This window comes from Lepidochelys olivacea, assembly GCF_965140295.1.
Source record: "Lepidochelys olivacea isolate rLepOli2 genome assembly, chromosome: 1".
Classification (NCBI taxonomy): Eukaryota; Metazoa; Chordata; order Testudines; family Cheloniidae; genus Lepidochelys; species Lepidochelys olivacea.
The window spans coordinates 131,873,906-131,894,070 of NC_140411.1; the positions used below are offsets into that span (position 1 = coordinate 131,873,906).

General features: G+C 40.9%; 1 protein-coding gene across 1 annotated transcript in view; it reads right to left on the minus strand.

Moving 5' to 3' along the window:
- Positions 1-20,165, minus strand: part of PUDP (pseudouridine 5'-phosphatase) — a 149,536-nt gene that overhangs the window by 56,031 nt on the left and 73,340 nt on the right. Inside the window, exon 3 of the mRNA XM_084648974.1 lies at positions 11,248-11,477. Coding sequence (XP_084505100.1) covers positions 11,248-11,477 — 230 coding nt within the window. The remainder of the gene's footprint in view (positions 1-11,247; positions 11,478-20,165) is intronic.

The window sequence follows — 20,165 nt, forward strand, 5'->3', positions numbered from 1 at the left end:
CGGTCAGTGCTAACTGATCATCCTGTACATAGCTTTTCTGAAATGATGGTAAAAACCCACAAAGAATATTAAAAATTCATCCTCACCCCACACAACTGAATAAACTCTTGCACAGGCGCGGGGGAGAGGGGAGCATCATATCTCTGAAAATTATCTGCAGTTTCACATTTCATGAACAGCAACAATGTTTTTAAAAAAAATAAAAAGAGGGCATACAGGGATAAAGTGACACACAGTGGGCCTTCCGAAGATTTCTGCAGGACTTTCTAAATTAATAAATTACAAAGAAGCAACAAAAATATCCTTAACAATTCAGTTGCTTGTTTTAGTCTTTATTCTTTGTTCTAAAACTCTGAAGCAGCATTTTTATGACAGGCACTGGCATGATTGCAAAGGTAATTTCAGCTATACAGAGGATCAGTGCACTAGATCTTTTTGAAAGAGGATTTATTCATTGCTTGCTCTAACCCAGAAGACATTAGAAACATTTTAGTGAAGATTCTTGTTAATTAAAATCCAATTATTCAATGATTACTCTGTTTGGCATCTCCAAAAAAATGCTCAAGGACTTGAGAGAAAAAAAGATAACTCAATGAACAGTTTATCAGAAAAGTAGTATTTCCCCCCTTTCTTTTCTACTTACCATGCATAATTAATATGTGATAATACCCATAATGAGTTCTCTAAAACAATTAGTAACTCATCTCCAGTGACCTGCTAATCTGAATATAATGCTTTTTGAATTTGTAGGTGCACCAGTCTCTTTGCGTTTATGCACCCATATCACGTAGAAGGAAAGAAGGCTGCAGAACATAATTTATTATTTTGCATCAGATTTCATCAAGTCCCTTAGCAACTACTTGATACATTATCAAGACAAATGCAAGGAATTTTTTTTCTAAAATAGCGGTGCCCCAAAGAATAAGAGCCAATTACAATTCTCCTTTCCTACTATAATCAGACATCAAGTGAAAGAAAACCTTGACCAGAGTATTTTGTATGAAATTTGAATGCCTTTTTCCCATCTCCATAAGGCAAATAAATCCATAAACAAACACGCAGTGCAGTGTCTAGAACACTTAAGAGCTAAATTACTTTCAAACCATGCAACACTTCATTTTTCTTCTACCCATGTATAACACAGCTAGTGAGGAGAGGAGGGGAACAAATCCTGGAGAAAAAGTATTAGGATTGAAAGAAACTTTATAAATATCTCTTTTCTTTAGCTGCTTTGTAAATAAAAAAAAAACAACAACAATTCCTTTACAAGGGACAACATTTATACCATGTCCTTAAAAGTCCTACATTCCTAAATGTGGTCCTAAAAGTTGTTTTCTTTTTTCCATCTCTATTTTTGATGGCTTCCCAAACTGTAAAAGAGGATTAAAGATTCACCCCATTAGTCTGGAGTCTGTTGATATTTCTTCACCCCTCCACATTGCTGCAACAAACACAGAAAGTAAGTTTTGCAATCCCAGAAGTCACCTTCCAGCCTGGAAGGCACAAATTAGGGTAAACACACTGAGACAATTTAGAAGCAGAAGGTGGTGCAGGATGCAGCCACTTGCTTATTAAGTAGTACATCACACAGAGAGCACATTACACCAGTCCTCTGTAATCTTCACACACTAATTAGAAGCTTCTGGGTGGTATTCAAGGTGTTGGTTTTAATCTATAAAGCCCTAAATGGTTTGAGACCTGGTTACCTCAGATCACTTCTCTCCATGTGGGATACTGACAACAAATGCAATCAGTAGGGCCAGTCAAGCTAGACTCTCCCCGACTTTTAAAAAAGAGGTCCTATGATGGTGTCACTTGAATAAATATGTGGACAGAGTTGGCATTGGGCTTTGTTGCAAGGATAAGTTCCTGGGTTAGTGTTTTTGTTGTGTGGTGTGTGGGAGCTGGAGAGCATTTGCTTCAGGTTGGGGGGCTGTCTGCAAGCGAGGACTGGTCTGTCTCCAAAGATCTGTCACAACAAAAACCCTAACCCAGGAACCTATCCGTGCAACAACTCTATCCACATATTTATTCAAGTAACACCATCATAGAACCAATCACATTAGCTATGCCATCAGGGGCTTGTTCACCTGCACATCTACCAATGTGATATATGTCATCATGTGACAGCAATACCCCTCTGTCATGTACATTGGCCAAACCGGACAGTCTCTACGCAAAAGAATAAATGGACACAAATCTGACATCAGGAAACATAACATTTAACATTCAAAAACTGGTAGGAGAACACTTCAACCTCTCTGGCCACTCAGTAAAAGATTTAAGGGTGGCAATTTTGCAACAGAAAATCTTCAAAAACAGACTCCAATGAGAAACTGCTGAGCTTGAATTAATATGCAAACTAGGTACCATTAACTTTGGTTTGAGTAGAGACTGGGAGTGGCTGGGTCATTCCACATATTGAATCTATTTCCCTATGTTAAGTATCCTCACACCTTCTTGTCAACTGTCTAAATGGGCTATCTTGATTATCACTACAAAAGTTTTTTTCTCCTGCTGATACTAGCTCATCTTAATTAATTAAAAAGAAAAGGAGTACTTGTGGCACCTTAGAGACTAACCAATTTATTTGAGCATAAGCTTTCGTGAGCTACAGCTCACTTCATCAGATGCGTATCGTGGAAACTGCAGCAGACTTTATATATACACAGAGAATATGAAACAATACCTCCTCCCACCCCACTGTCCTGCTGGTAATAGGACAGTGGGGTGGGAGGAGGTATTGTTTCATATTCTCTGTGTATATATAAAGTCTGCTGCAGTTTCCACGATACGCATCTGATGAAGTGAGCTGTAGCTCACGAAAGCTTATGCTCAAATAAATTGGTTAGTCTCTAAGGTGCCACAAGTACTCCTTTTCTTTTTGCGAATACAGACTAACACGGCTGTTACTCTGAAACCTTAATTAATTAGCCTCTTACAGTTTGTATGGCAACTTCCACCTTCTCTGTATGTATGTATATATATCTTCTTCCTATATGTTCCATTCTATGCATCCAATGAAGTGGGCTGTAGCTCACGAAAGCTTATGCTCAAATAAATTTTAGTCTCTAAGGTGCCACAAGTACTCCTGTTCTTTTTGCGGATACAGGCTAACATGGCTGCTACTCTGAAACCTCTCTTAAGAAAGCATATTTTGCCTGTACATCATAGCATTCACTGGCTTCTAGTTCATTTCTTGTAACAATTTGGATCTTGGCTACCTCCCTCTCTATGTCTTACCAGAGGGTGGAAAGCAGGTTTTATTTATTTAGCGTGTGCATAGTTGTCTACCCAAATGATGGCATCTTCAGTGGCGTGATGCAGTTCTTCAAGGCCACCACTGAACCTAGCCAGCGGGCATTCAGCGACAATGTGCATCATCGTCTGTGTTGTGCCACAGCCAGGGCCGGCTCTAGTTTCTGCCGCCCCAAGCAGTGGAAAAAAAAACGCAGCTGCGGACGGCAAAAGAGAGAAACTGCTGCCGATTTGCTGATGCCTGGAGCCGGCCCTGGCTGCAGCTGCATGAAGGGCACAAAGGGCTGTCACGAGGCCCCAGCGATACTGGTTGGCTGCACAGAGACCTTGCCCAGTCCAGATCCTGTTCAACAGGGACCACTGGCGACGGGGCAGGTCAAACCCAGGTGGGCAGATTGTGAGTTTGGTGACGAGGGACTGGTTGGGGATTATAACAGATATCCATTCCTTTCACCAGAGTGTTTCCGCCCCAACATCCTGGCATGGTGGATAAGACCATAATGGGCGATGTGATGGCAAACGTGCAGCTGGCAGTTTAAAAAGATCACTGTGCAGTGACAGGCTTGGGTTGGCACATACTTTCACCAGTAACCTGCCAGTGGCAACCTCTCGTCTGATATGAGGAGGAGCAATATTTCTCAGAACTGGAAGCCATGGGAGTGAAGTCAGATGCAGGGTGCCAGAGATGATGCATATGGCGGCATATAACTGCGTATCTACCAGTTTGGTGTGTGACGATCGACTCCAAACTCGTGCGCAGTACTCTGCCACCGAATAAATGGTAGGTGACTGGAGACTGGGCATTTTTAGTGCAGTGTCCTTTGTTCTTCTGCAGCTCACTCCACAAAGCTCCAACCTGCTGAGTTTGGAGACATATTGGAAATCACATCTGTTTTATCAACCACTCTGAGAGGATGGTTTTAGTGGGATGTATAGGGGATGGGTAGGTTGTATGGTTTTGATGTGTTAATAGTGTTACCTGATTTTTTAATAGTATTATATTGTCTAACAATGAATTGCAGGTGGCCCTAGAGCATGAGATGAGTAAAAATAACAAGGTTCCATCAGGAATCTTCCCTCAGCCTCATTTTGGGGAAAGCTGACAACTATGAGGAAGGTGCCATTCACACATTGTTCCCACCAATTGAGCTTTTCTAGTTAACACCTACTAGGTCTCCTGAAAGGCTCTCTTACTGATAGGCACCTAGTAGGGTCAGCTCACCATACTAAACTTGGATTTAAACTTTGAGAGTGGTCAGTTTGGATGAGCTATTGCCAGCAGGAAAGTGAGTTTGTGTGTGTATGGAGGTGGGGGAGGTGAGAAGGCCTGGATTTGTGCTGGGGGTGGCCCACCTTGATTATCATGCGCATTGTGGGGAGAGTGGTCACTTTGGATGAGCTATTGCCACCGGGATAGTGAGTTTGTGTGTGGTTTTTGGGAGGGGGTGGGGGGGTGAGAGAACCTGGATTTGTGCAGGAAATGGCCCAACTTGATTGTCATGCACATTGTGTGGAGAGTTGTCACTTTGGATGGGCTATCACCAGCAGGAGAGTGAATTTGTGTGGGGGGGGGTGGAGGGCGAGAAAACCTGGATTTGTGCTGGAAATGGCCCAACTTGATGATCACTTTAGATAAGCTATTACCAGCAGGACAGTGGGGTGGGAGGAGGTATTGTTTCATATTCTCTGTGTGTATATAAAGTCTGCTGCAGTTTCCACGGTATGCAGCCGATGAAGTGAGCTGTAGCTCACGAAAGCTCATGCTCAAATAAATTGGTTAGTCTCTAAGGTGCCACAAGTACTCCTTTTCTTTTTGCGAATACAGACTAACACGGCTGTTACTCTGAAACCATACTAACTTGAGTAACTATTAGCTGAACCATTTTCAATCAGAACAGAGGGTCATCACTCTCTATGCTAGCTTATTGAGAGACCAGTGAAGAAAGAGAATAACTGCTAATGCATTAAGCAGTTCCAAAGTTCTGAGCACTTCTAGTTCCACCTTCAGTGAACCCCAAATTTCCCAAAGTAAGCCTATTCTCAAAACATCTGTGGTCTATAATCATTTGTTTTCCACATTTGTGCAAGCAATTACTGTGATTACGTGCACATAAACGGAAAGAATGTACACGAACAGCAAGTAATTTATTTCTTTAGATTTCTCCAGCATATATCCAAGGCACTAGCTTCATTTTTTTAGGTCAGTTAGACAAATACTATACTATTTACTTAGTGGGATTATCCCATAACAGTAGCAAAGCAAGAGAAATAATAATAATAATAAAAAAACCCACACCAAATAACCAGAACCCAACTCCTTTTCAAATGTCCACAACAAGAGTTGGGGCTCTGCAGTGTGCTTAGAAGAACAACAAATTCATGCTCTGACTGATTGGGAAGGAAAAAAAGTTCCCCAGTCAAGGACCCTGCAGGGAAAACCCTTGAATCAGGAATTTCCTCCCTTTCAAACTGAAGTAACCCCATCTTCAATGCAATTACATCAGTACTGAATGGAAAATGAGGTTGTTCCCCAGATAACCAGGCCACATACAGTCAGGGCTTTGTAAGTCAATGACAGTACCTTGAATTTCACCTGGAAATTTACTGGAAACTAGTGAATATTGTGGAACACTGTTGTACACTCTCCACATAAAATCCACATAGTAAGTAGGCAGCCACATTCTGCACTTGCTTTAGTTTATGGATACTCTCCATACACAACCCCATATAGAACATATTACAGCAGGTCCACACTCAACCAATTGTCCATTTATACATGCAAGTCTCTTTTGTGTGTGTGCAAATGAATGCATGAATGCAACCCACACATACAGATATTTTGAAAATCAGGCTCAATAGCTCTGTTAGCCAGGGTTTATAATTGGAAATGTTTATATCCAGCAGTATGATGATAAAACATTTGATAATAAAATAATAATTAAAAAAATCTACCCACATGAATTTGTATGCCATGTATACAGCATAATGGTTTACATTATGCATTCCTGTTTATAGCCATGCTTCAGCTAAGGCAAAAATCACAACTAACTGAGATCTACTCAAGAAAAAGGAACAGAGGAATTTTGAAAAGAATGTTATTGGCACAGCTTTTTATTCTATGGTGAAAATTTCTGTGTCTTTTTGCATGTACTGTTTTTGTTACTGTTATAATAAATAAAGTGTCTAATTTGTGAATTGGAAACATTCAGGAAAGAGTGAAGCCCATTTATGTACAAACAGAAAAAGTACAGATTAACAGTGATTGAATCTAAAATACATAACTTAAACAGCAGGGGTTCCAACTTGCAGCTACAGTATATAACTTAATGACAGATTATTCATGCCTTTGTAACTCCCTTACCTTATTTAAAGTATGGAAAACAAATTCAAAGGCTCAGTATGTACATTAGGCACAAGAGACAGAAAAACCAAATGACACATACAAATCTTAATGTAACCTGACCAATCTGAAGAACTGCATTGAACATTCATCGGAGTCAGCACAGACTACTATTCATGATTTTGGGTTTTATTAAGCAAAAAACTACTACTAAAAAGGGTGGGGGGGACGCGCAAACCAGAGTAGAATTATTTAAAGTAATTGACTTAAAACAGGCTGAGGCTTTGTATAACATTTGAAAAATATGTTTTGCAATTTTAGATTAAGAACAACAGCATTTATAATTTAGTTCACTATAAAGGTAAATAGCACTACTTGTTAGGGATGTATCGGTTGAAAAAATTAACAGGTTAAACGGTTAAAATGATATGGTTTAACTGGTTAACCATTAACTGAGGTCGCTCGGGCGGGCTGGCGCCAGGGGCTGAGGTCCTGCTGGCCCGGCCAGGACTGGAGTCCTGCCGGGGCTGCAGCCCTGGGGTCCCGATGGCCCGCAGTGGCCGGGGCTGGGGCTGCTCCTGCCTGCCCAGCCTTCTGAGGCCGGGGTCCTGCCTGCCCGCCGTGGCCGGGATCGCTCCAGCCCGACCGCCACGGCTGGGACTGGGGTCCTGCTGGCCCAGCTGAGGCTAGAGTCCCTTTGGCCCGCTGGCCTAGTGTGGCCGGGCGGCTGCCAGGGTAAACAGTTAAGGTCCGGTTAATGGTAAGCCTAATGTTAACTGGTTAATTGTTTAACCTTTTACATCCCTACTACTTGTAGGGTCTTATATTGTTTAAATTTCATAGAACAACTATAGGAAGGAAAGTAGGTAGGTAGGTAGATAGGCAGGCAGGCAGACAGACATAAAGAAAGAAATTATGGCTCTCATCCTGCAAACACTTAAGCAAGCACATAACTATATTCACAAGCATTGTCCTATTGACCTCAGTGAGATTACTCATGTACTTAAAGTATGTGCATAAATTTTTGCATGTGCAAAGTGTTTTCAGCATCAGAAGCTGAAATATTTTTATTAAACACTTTGTCATAAAATGTTTGTCATTTCAAAACATAATTGCTTTAGTGCTAATAATGATGTTATTTAGAGGGAAGGTGGTGTGCTTTATTTTTTTGTCCTTTATTAATGTTAGGTGGTATCCTGAGTGAATGGGTTGCACATTTCAGCAAACTATGGGGTTGACAGAGTATGTTAGCAAGCTGTATTAGGGAACTCCTGAAAGAGGGGAGTTAAGTTTCCACAGAGAACCCTAACTGTGCATTTGGCGGCTTTCAAAAGTTTGAGTTTTGCTCTATGTTTTGCGAGGGAATGACATACCACCAAGCAACCAACTTTAACTCTCAATTAATTAAGTTGCCACTGAATATAATAATAATGTTGGTCAAATCCTGAAGTCTCCAGTCTGTATTGAAGAAAATTTCCCATCCATTTCAACAGTATTTCTGCCTAAGTGGGTGTGAGTGTCTGCCCAGCCAGACACAGTGCAGAACTGGCAACACAGTGAGTACCTCAAGATTTCAACAAAATCTTTTTTTGTTTTTGTTAAAAGTCAACAACCCATGTAAAATTATAACATCAGCTTTAACACAGGAAACACAGAATCTTGAAATCAGGTCCTTTTCTGTGACTATGAAAATCTCATGTGTTTGCTATTAATTTTAGATCTACAAACACAAAAGAAACACTGAATGCATCTGATGAAGTGAGCTGTAGCTCACGAAAGCTTATGCTCAAAGAAATGTGTTAGTCTCTAAGGTGCCACAAGTCCTCCTTTTCTTTTTGTGAATACAGACTAACACGGCTGCTACTCTGAAACACAAAAAAGTCAACTCATCCTTAAAGTGAAATTCAGTATGGCCATGGAAAGAAAATTCTAAACATTCCGAAGCAATGTTAAGAACAATGGAAACTGACTTCCAGAAGCTGGACGGTAAAAGTCAGAAGACATTATGCCAAATCTGCATGTGAAAAAAAATGGTTTACTGAAAATAATTTTTATTTTGAGATCTGTTCTTTTCGAAAAAAAAATGTAAATTGGCCTTCCCTTGCCTCTGCTGCTTCACTAGCCCCTCCTTTAGGTTCACACAATGCTCGCTTTGTGATTATTATGCAATTTTGTTATGTACATTTTGGAAATCATGGATTCCAGGGATTTTTCTTTTTTTTTTTAATGCTCTCAACATTTCGTGATTTTAGTGGATGTCCAGATGTGATGGAAAAATCTGTTGCATCATTTGCACTAAGAACCTTGAGTTCTGTCAAATAAAAACCTGAGGCTGCATGCAAGGCTAAGAAAGAGCAGGAGCCCACAAACAGCACTGTGGTGACATAAAAACAGACCAATGAACTCTTAGGGTATGTATATACTGCGAGGAAACACTCATGGCTGGCTTGTGTCAGCTGACTCAAGCTCTCAGAGTTTGGGCTGTGGCGCTAAAAAATTGCAGTATAGACATTTGGGGTCTGGCACCTGGCAGGAAAGGTGGGTCTCGGAGTCCAAGCTCCAGCTCAAGCCCGAGCACCTACAAGACTATTTTTAGCCCCTTAGTGTGAGCCTGAGTCAGTTGACACAGGCTCTGAGAGTCATTTTCACATTTTGGGTTGCTTTTTTTTTGCCATGTAGATGTACCCTTAGTGACAGATTTCACTACTCCCTTCACTAATAGGTTAAAGAACAGACTATTTCAAAATACCGTGGAGAGTTAAAGTTTGAAACAAAACAAAAACATGGCTATAATTTAGACGATCCTGTGTTCAAATATGTTAACCGTTACCAAAGCAAAAGCCCAGTTCTAGTTGTTTGCAGTGAAATGGGAAAATAGTTTATTTGAGGTGCAACATCTGGAACACAAAAACAATACCTGTGATATCTAACTCTTTTTTATGATGAATTTTTATTATTTCTGAGCTTTTCATGATCCTCTCACAACTTTTATTCCACAGCGGATAAATAAAAACAATGATCAATTATTGTTTCAGAATGGTTAGGGGTCATGACCCCCTTGATCCTACTGTTAAACCTCCACAAAGATTGTTTCTATCACAGAAGCTCATGTTTGCTCTCCCCCACGCCCGCCCCCTGGCCATTACTAGACAACCTCCTAGATATTCTTATTCCCTTTGCCTCAAATAAATTCCTCCAGTACTTCCTTTCTGGTACTTTCATAACTGCACAACACAACTTTTAGCCACATTTATCTTAAAAACAAAACAAAACAAAAAAAACCCCACCACACTGAACATTTCAGTTATTAAAGTAGTCAGAGAATATATTGCACATATATTTTGTATATCAATACACCACATTACAAATTTTAAATCTCTGTTTATCTAATAAATAGTTACCTGGAAAGATTACTTTCACATGATGCCACTTCAAATTCTGAGTTAAGGATAAGCAAAAGCAAAAAAAAGAAAAAAAAGGCACTATGATATACAAACAGTAAAACATTTGTCTTTTTCCTTTCTAATAAAGAACCTTTAAAAATGAAATATCAGGACTATCAGCTCCTCACTTTTTGTTCTAAATGGAGGTTACAGCCTTGTGTGACATCGCTATTGAGATTGTTCAAAGCTTAGACCCACTCCTGCACACACTCAGTCATACAAGTAGTTCTTATGCAGGCAACAACTGTCCAATGTGTACTACTCACACAAGAGCTACTTGCATGAACAAGATATTTGGGGACAGGTTGGGGACTCCTTGTCAGTTGTTTATCAAAGAGAGAGAAATAAGGTCTGGTATTCACATTCTCCCACGTGTATAAAAGAAACATGAGATTGATTTTATTATACACACACACACAGAGACCTTCAGTCATCAGCTTCAGTCATCATAAAAACAAACCATATTACTGTTCCTTTTGCTTCACAGTTCACCTTGAAAGTTCAAGGTCCAAATGTCTTTCCAGTCTATACATTAGCTAACAATAAGTTAAATAAATTGCAATATGAACAATTATGATTTACTAACACAATTCACATATGTGCTAACCAAAGATATGACCAGACTTATTTCAGTTTAGATTCCTCACTATATCTGAATACAATTTAGATTTAAAGTCAGAACTCTGAAATACATAAAAATTGTAAGAGAATTACAGTAAAATAGTATCACAAGTGGATTACACAAAGAAGTTTCAAGCAATATAATAAATTTAGCACAAGGAACACAAAAGTGATCCCAGTGGACTGTAAAGTAAAAAATTAATTCTTACTTCTTTTTATTCTCATGTTTAATTGTAAATTATATTTCTAAATTTGTGTCTCTTTTTCATTTTTGCTCCAGCAAAGTCCCAAACAGGCACATCAAAAGAGTCATTATGGAGCTAATTTGCCAAAAAAAAGTGTCCGAGCTCAGTTGGCATTCTGCTCAATGGAGCACATTCCTAAAATGGTGAAATGACTGTTGAGTACCTAACTCTCTAGGCACTACAATGATGAATCATCATTATTCACTTATTGATCCACTCCTGCCCATGTAAATAAGGGGCTTCAATCTCAGAACTTGTCATATTAAACAACAAATTAAAACAAAATCAAAATGTAGTCTGAATTGTTTATTGCTGACTTTTCAGCTAATTCAATCCCTACCTTTTCTGGAGGAGGAGGAGGGTGAAATCTCTTTGCACAAACTAAAAACACATCAGGCTGTGGCTTGCTGTTCTTCACATCTGGGTCATCTCCCAACACAATATGATGAAATAGATTAAAGAAGTCTTTGTGTTTGCTTGTTTTCATCTGAAATGTCACTCCAGCTGAGCTAGTGGCAATAGCTATAGGTACATTGTGTTGGTGTAGATGGCGGATCAGCTTTTCAACCCCTGAAAGACAAATTAACATGTATTTTAATATTCATGTCCTATTTATGGTACTACAGGCTGTATCATAATGAAGTTGTTTTACTGAATATAATAAGGATTCATTTGTCCTCAGTCATTCTTGAAAGGAATTTTTATTAAGGTTGTCTCCACTGCAACCAGAGGTGTAATTACAGCACATGTAGACATACCTGAGCTATCTTTGATCTAGCTAATTTGAATAACAATAGCAGCAAAGCCACAGCAGTATGGGCAGCACCATGGGCTGAGGAAGATTGCCAGGGACCCTGTGAACTTACTTTTGCGGCTAGCCCTTGCTGTCGAGGCTTTACTGCTATTGTTATTTGAGCTAGCCATGGTTTGTCTGCACACGCTGAAGTCACACCTCACATGGCAAAACAAACTCTAAGCATGAAATATTTTTACTCAACAGAAAAATCAAAGTGTGTTTACCAAGGTAACAGCAGATAATTATTCTTGAATCAAATGCCGATTTTTTCCAAAGCTACCAGACTCAATTCCCCTTGTCTTAGCTACACAAGTTAGAACGGAGGGAGGTATTTCAGCCATCAATGAGCTGGATACAGTTCCTTGATTCTGCATAATTGATTAGCATGAATTAGAGAAGCCTGGAAGGCTGCTCTAACTTATACTGGCAGTGTAAAATCCCTGAAGGACCTCACATCAGTGGAAAATCAGGGTAGCAGAGCTGCAACATATCTTCTATAGTGGGTATAAGCATGAACAAAAGGCCAGAGTAATGGTCTGATATCCTCAAAGAAGAAGAATTACAAGGCAAGTAGTTTCTAGTTTCTTCACTTTTATAGACGGAAGGAAAAGTAACATGACAAAATGTGTTGTTGTGCTGACATCATTAAACCATGTTCCATTTTAACTGTTAGACCTATCGTGATTTACTCAACTAATAAAAGACAGAATAATGTGGTTTGCCAAGTCTTCCCAACCAACAAAGATGCAAAACAAGGCTACAATGCGCTTAACAGATTCAAATTAAGTAATAAAATAATATTTACATTTACATTTACAATATTTATTTACATTTACAATATTTACATTTTCTAAATTGCTGCACAAAATTGATTGATGCAAGTCCTACCTGTTCAAATAGCTAAATCCGAGACTTATTAAGATTTTGATTACAATACTGCAATTTGATACATATTCATATAGCCCCTACTAAATTATCCTAAGAAGCTATACAAATTGTAGGATGTTAGTCACCAAGGTTTAAACGCAGATCAGAGAAAAATTAGATTTCTAGCATAAATGGTTGCAGTTTCATCAGTTTCAATGGAGATTTTTCCCATTCACTCCAGAAGAAAATTTGGCCAACGTAGTATTAAGAGTCAGTCAGCATGGATTCACCAAGGGTAAGTCATGCCTGACTAACCTAACTGCCTTCTATGATGAGATAACTGGCTCTGTGGATGAGGGGAAAGCAGTGGACGTGTTATTCCTTGACTTTAGCAAAGCTTTAGATATGGTCTCCCACAGTATTCTTGCCAGCAAGTAAAAGAAGTATGGGCTGGATGAATCGACTATAAGGTGGATAGAAAGCTGGTTAGATCATTGGGTTTAGAGAGTAGTGATCAATGGCTCCATGTCTAGTTGGCAGCCGGTATCAAGCAGAGTGCCCAAGGGTAGGTCCTGGGGCCAGTTTTGTTCAATATCTTCATTAATGATCTGGAGGATGGCGTGGATGACACGAAACTGGGAGGGGTGGTAGATACGCTGGAAGGTAGGGATAGGATACAGAGGGCCCTAGACAAATTAGAGGATTGGGCCAAAAGAAATCTGATGAGGTTCAACAGAGGTTCAACAAGGTTCAACAGAGTTCTGCACTTAAAAGGACGGAAGAATCCCATGCACCGCTACAGACTAGGGACCGAATGGCTAGGCAGCAGTTCTGCAGAAAAGGACCTAGGGGTTACAGTGGACGAGAAGCTGGATATGAGTCAACAGTGTGCCCTTGTTGCCAAGAAGGCTAATGGCATTATGGGCTGTATAAGTAGGGGCACTGCCAGCAGATCAAGGGACATGATCATTCCCCTCTATTTGGCATTAGTGAAGCCTCATCTGGAGAACTGTGTTCAGTTTTGGGCCCCACACTACCAGAAGGATGTGGAAAAACTGGAAAGACTCCAGCGAAGGGCAACAAAAATGATTAGGGAGCTGGAGCACATGACTTGTGAGGCGACACTGAGGGAACTGGGATTATTTAGTCTGCAGAAGAGAAGAATGAGGGGGGATTTAATAGCTGCTTTCAACTACCTGAAATGGGGTTCCAAAGAGGATGGATCTAGACTGTTCTCAGTGGTAGCAGATGACAGAATGAGGAGTAATGGTCTCAAGTTTCAGTGGGGGAGATTTAGGTTGGACATTAGGAAAAACTTTTTCACTCAGAGTGTGGTGAAGCACTGGAATGGGTTACCTAGGGAAGTGGTGGAATCTCCTTCCTTAGAGGTTTTTAAGCCCTGGCTGGGATGATTTCATTGGGGATTCATTGCTTTGAGCAGGAGGTTGGACTAGCTCACCTCCTGAGGTCCCTTCCAACCCTCAATGATAGTCTATGATTCTATCATTCTAAGAAATGTACTCCAAAATGATAAATGAAACACAGGGGAATTGTTTATACTATGCACTACTGAACAGAGGAGGAAAAAATGAGTTCTCTAGACACACTTTTCTGATGACTCCCAGACTTCGACTCCCTCAGGGAACTGATGGGTAGGATCCCCTGGGGGAATAACATGAGGGGGAAAGGAATCCAGGAGAGCTGGCTGTATTTCAAGGAATCCCTATTGAGGTTACAGGGACAAACCATCCCGATGTGTCGAAAGAATAGTAAATATGGCAGGCGACCACCTTAGCTTAACAGTGAAATCCTTGCGGATCTTAAACATAAAAAAGAAGCTTACAAGAAGTGGAAGATTGGACAAATGACCAGGGAAGAGTATAAAAATATTGCTCGGGCATGTAGGAATGAAATCAGGAGGGCCAAATCACACCTGGAGCTGCAGCTAGCAAGAGATGTTAAGAGTAACAAGAAGGTATGTTGGCAACAAGAAGAAAGTCAAGGAAAGTGTGGGCCCCTTACTGAATGAGGGAGGCAACCTAGTGACAGAGGATGTGGAAAAAGCTAATGTACTCAATGCTTTTTTTGCCTCTGTCTTCACGAACAAGGTCAGCTCCCAGACTGCTGCGCTGGGCAACGCAGCATGGGCAGTAGGTGGCCAGCCCTCTGTGGAGAAAGAGGTGGTTAGGGACTATTTAGAAAAGCTGGACGTGCACAAGTCCATGGGGCCGGATGCGTTGCATCCGAGAGTGCTAAAGGAATTGGCGGCTGTGATTGCAGAGCCATTGGCCATTATCTTTGAAAACTCGTGGCGAACGGGGGAAGTCCCGGACAACTGGAAAAAGGCTAATGTAGTGCCAATCTTTAAAAAAGGGAAGAAGGAGGATCCTGGGAACTACAGACCAGTCAGCCTCACCTCAGTCCCCGGAAAAATCATGGAGCAGGTCCTCAAGGAATCTATCCTGAAGCACTTACATGAGAGGAAAGTGATCAGGAACAGTCAGCATGGATTCACTAAGGGAAGGTCATGCCTGACTAATCTAATTGCCTTCTGTGATGAGATTACTGGTTCTGTGGATGAAGGGAAAGCAGTGGATGTATTGTTTCTTGACTTTAGCAAAGGTTTTGACACGGTCTTCCACAGTATTCTTGTCAGCCAGTTAAAGAAGTATGGGCTGGATGAATGCACTATAAGATGGGTAGAAAGTTGGCTAGATTGTCGGGCTCAACGGGTAGTGGTCAATGGCTCCATGTCTAGTTGGCAGCCGGTATCAAGTGGAGTGCCCCAAGGGTCAGTCCTGGGGCCGGTTTTGTTCAATATCTTCATAAATGATCTGGAGGATGGTGTGGATTGCACCCTCAGCAAATTTGCGGATGATACTAAACGAGGAGGAGTGATAGATACGGTGGCAGGTAGGGATAGGATACAGAGGGACCTAGACAAATTGGAGGATTGGGCCAAAAGAAATCTGATGAGGTTCAACAAGGATAAGTGCAGGGTCCTGCACTTAGTACGGAAGAATCCAATGCACCGCTACAGACTAGGGACCGAATGGCTAGGCAGCAGTTCTGCGGAAAAAGACCTAGGGGTTACAGTGGACGAGAAGCTGGATATGAGTCAACAGTGTGCCCTTGTTGCCAAGAAGGCCAATGGCATTTTGGGATGTATAAGTAGGGGCATAGGCAGCAGATCGAGGGACGTGATCATTCCCCTCTATTTGACATTGGTGAGGCCTCATCTGGAGTACTGTGTCCAGTTTTGGGCCCCACACTACGAGAAGGATGTTTATAAATTGGAGAGAGTCCAGCGAAGGGCAACAAAAATGATTAGGGGTCTGGAACACATGACTTATGAGGAGAGGCTGAGGGAACTGGGATTGTTTAGTCTGCAGAAGAGAAGAATGAGGGGGGATTTGATAGCTGCTTTCAACTACCTGAGAGGTGGTTCCAAAGAGGATGGTTCTAGACTATTCTCAGTGGTAGAAGATGACAGGACAAGGAGTAATGGTCTCAAGTTGCAGTGGGGGAGATTTAGGTTGGACATTAGGAAAAACTTTTTCACTCAGAGTGTGGTGAAGCACTGGAATGCATTACCTAGGGAGGTGGTGGAATCTCCTTCCTTAGAAGTTTTTAAGGTCAGGCTTGACAAAGCCCTGGCTGGGATGATTTAATTGGGGATTGGTCCTGCTTTGAGCAGGGGGTTGGACTAGATGACCTCCTGAGGTCCCTTCCAACCCTGATATTCTATGATTCTATGTCATGTATTCACTGTCACAAAATCTAGACAATTCAGCAAAACCCATTCAGCAATATTATGGGGAATTAACATTAATAGAATGTATGCAAGTGTATATACGGTAAAAGATGTGCTATCCAGCCGTTTGCCAACCAGAAAGCTCTATAAACTGGCATTTCTAATCTTCATAGAAAGTCCAGTTTATTGTCCGGTTGGTGCAGGGCCAGCAGGCTCCCTACCTGGCTCTGCATGGCTCCTTGGAAGCGGAAACACATCCCTGCTGCTCCTAGGCAGAGGAATGGCCACAAAGGGTTTGGAGTGCAGGGGGAGGAGGGGTGCAGGCTCTTGGAGGGAGTTTGGGTGCAGGAGGGGCCTCAGGATGAGTTTTGGGGTGGCAGATACGGGGGGGGGGCGCTCACCTCGGGCAACTCCCCGCAAGCGGTGACCTGTCCCGGTTACTCCTAGGCAGACCTGTGGCAGGCTGCTCTGCACACTGCCCCTGCCCCGAGCACTGCCCCTGCAGCTCCCATTGGCTGCGGTTCTCATCCTCACACCCCCTACCACACCCAAACTCTTTCCCTCTTAGCTAACCAACATTTTTCACTTACTCGCATCCCCCCATTCCTCCAATATGCCAGATAAAAAAAGCTTTTACTGTATGTATATAAACAATACATGGCTAAACGATACATGTATAACGTTTATGTACACACGTGGAAGTGATGTCCATATAATAACTTGCTCAACAATAGAATTAATCATTCAATTCTAATAGACTCATTTGCCCTCTCCCCACTAATCCAACTCTAACAGAACTTATTCTACATTTCAAAACTATTAGCATCTTCAAATAATCACTATTTTTAAAAAGAGAGAGAGACAAAGAAGAAAATAAAATAAACCCATTAGAATCTCCATGTCCAGTCTCTCCTCCCCGCAGAAAACAAACAAACAAAAACGCCTAGAAGTCCAGGATGAACAAGATTCAATCGAAGGCCAATCACAGCTTTTCTGTATATAAAATTGCTATTTTCAATAATTTTTAGATTATGTCTCCATTCGAATTCTGTACAATTGAGCATGTGGTAAGCAAGGTGAAGGGATTATGAAAAAAATATTTCCAATTACAAAAAGTACACTATTAAGGTTCTTATCAACACAGGATCTGAGTACTTTCTAGTAGTTTAATTAAGCGCTGTGACTAACATCGGTCACGTTTGTTTTCCCATCCTCTCCCTAAAGAGAATTCTTGAGGTGGCCCACTGTAAAAGTTCTGTCTCCTGCACAGACAATCTTTATACAAATTGTGGTGGGCCTAGTATATTAGCTCCAATTAGATGAGCCTGATGTTGTCCTTTGAGTAGATTCTCTGAGCTTGGCCAGGAACAGAAAGTTCAACTCTGGGCAGCAGTTGGCTGATGTATACAGGGTGTTTTTTTTTCTGTGTCGGTCAGATTATTGTGTGCTGAAGGAGAAAGGGGTGACTCCTTCTCTGAATGAGGTGTTCACTACATTGGACAGGAGTGGCACCACTTGCTCATGGCTCTCTTTCACAAGCCAGGAACGCCATGGTTTGGATTCACACATCTTGGCTTGAGACTCCTTTCAGATGTCAAACCTCCTGATGAGCAACGTACTGAACTCCAGGAATGCAGAGAGGTTATTGGTTGATGGGTGAAGGCAGGGTGGTTTCAGGTTGTTTGGGAACCCTTCCCAAATGTGTAAAAAAAAATTCTGTGTAATACATAATATAAACAGTATATACAACTGTTTGGTATAAAGTTTTTATTGGCAGGAGTTTGGGATGGCTGCATTAATCCTAACTGGCAAAGCCATGAGAGTGTTAAACAGATAATCTCAAAAGCATGCCAATAAAATGCTTATACCACATTATCATATAGCCTGTATTTGCTAAATATTTCACAGAGGGAAAAATGAATATTTTAGTTTACAACAAAAGTATTGGTACAGTTTTAAATTAATCTTGATCCATAAAGGCAGATTATTTAATACCATGAATTCAACTACACCACATGCTCATAATAAGAAAAATAATATTAAAACACTTGGGGAAAATGCCTAATATAGCTTTACTATGCATAACAATGAGATTTTTAAGGTCCAATATCTTGGGAGCTTCCATGGGTAGAAAAAAGTGCTGTGTATTCAACTGTTCAGCCAGAAACCTTCCCCCTTCTGGTCACTTCTCTCTCCCACTCTTGCCCTCCCATGTCATGTTATGTTTCCTTTCCTTCCTATGTAATGTTTCTTCACTGCAACACTCTACAAGGGGTGAGGAAAAGTGAATTAAAGAGGTAAGTCGGCAGAATGGGAAACCTAAGAGCAAATACCTGGGAAAGATGGAAAGAGAGAGAAAAAAGAAAATGGTTGTGACACAGAGGGGAATGGAGAGAATCCAAAATTTACATTAAACTGACAATCCCATTCCAATCCCCCAAGATGCCTCGCCACCCAACTTTCTTTCTTCCCTATGACTGGAGGGATCTTCATAGGCACTTTCATGTTGAATGATCCCTTGAAAAATCCCTTTTGCTAAACAATCCCTTCTTCCTTGAATTTAGCTATGATACTCTGAGTAAGCTTCCCAGACCTGAAGAAGAGCTCTCTGTAAACTTGAAAGCTTGTCTATTTTACCGACAGAATATAATCCAGTAAAAGCTAATACCTCACCCATCTTGTCTCTCTAACAATCCCAATTCTGTTTCCTAACCTGAGGTAAGTGACAGACACAGAGAGATGCTGAGAGAGAGAGGGAGGGAGTAAAAGATAAACTGAGGGACAGAGTAGGAAAATGGAAGGGATGACAGGCAGAGGAAATTGAAAAGTTAATGGTAGGAAAAATCCTGAAAAATTTTGCAAGAGTGAGTTCCTGGGTGGTGATATTCATGTGATAAGTTGCATTTATAATAAAACTCTGACCATCTATACTTTGTCTACTAATTCTTCTTCACCAGGAATAACCAGGCCCTGAGCAGCTTTAAAACAGACTTTTTTTTTGTTAAAATAAACTTGCCAGCAGTACATTTCCTCCACTTCTCCAAAAAAAGTGGAATATCTTCTCCAAATGTATACTTACCTGAGGCCCATGTTGGTACACACATAGGCCAAATACCCATTTAAATTCAGATATCTTGTGACCTACCTAGGCTAGAAATGGGTCTTCATAGTGTTGGAAAGATACATACAGTCCTTGTATTTTTCTAGCTTCATTCTGCAAATACCAATACACTAAACTAACCTTTCAGTCACTGTGTCTTAAAATTACAAAAAAGAAAGCAAAAAACGTGACAGTTTTGCCATCAACTCCCATTTATTCCCACCTTGGCATTTTAGATAATGGATAATTACAGGGCTGAGGGCATGACAACTCAATTTTGATTGTAGAGGAGCAATGGAAGCTTTTTCTCACTTCAGCTGCTATGTGCATACTCAATCAGGTAGACAATATTTGCTGTTTGTGCCTATATTATTCCCCCACCATACAAACACTCACAACCATTTATGATGCAATATTAAGAGATCTGACATTTTGTTTGTAGCATTTTGTTACAACATGCCATTTACAGCCATCTATAAAAACAACAGTCCTGCCTGCAATACATCCCCTCCTGCCCTCATGCCCCACAAGTAGCCACATGCCCAGAAATTTTGAGGAACTGGAATTCCTCTTACTGTTAGTAAAGTGTCTATATTAGCAAACAGTCAATCAACTAATCCATCCATCTGGAAACTCAGTTAATCTGTAGATGTGCCTCTCCACAGATTTTTTTCTGTGTTCTCCAGAATCCAGCCAGTCAGTTAATAGCTTCATTGTTTTTGAAGACAGCCTTTACTATGC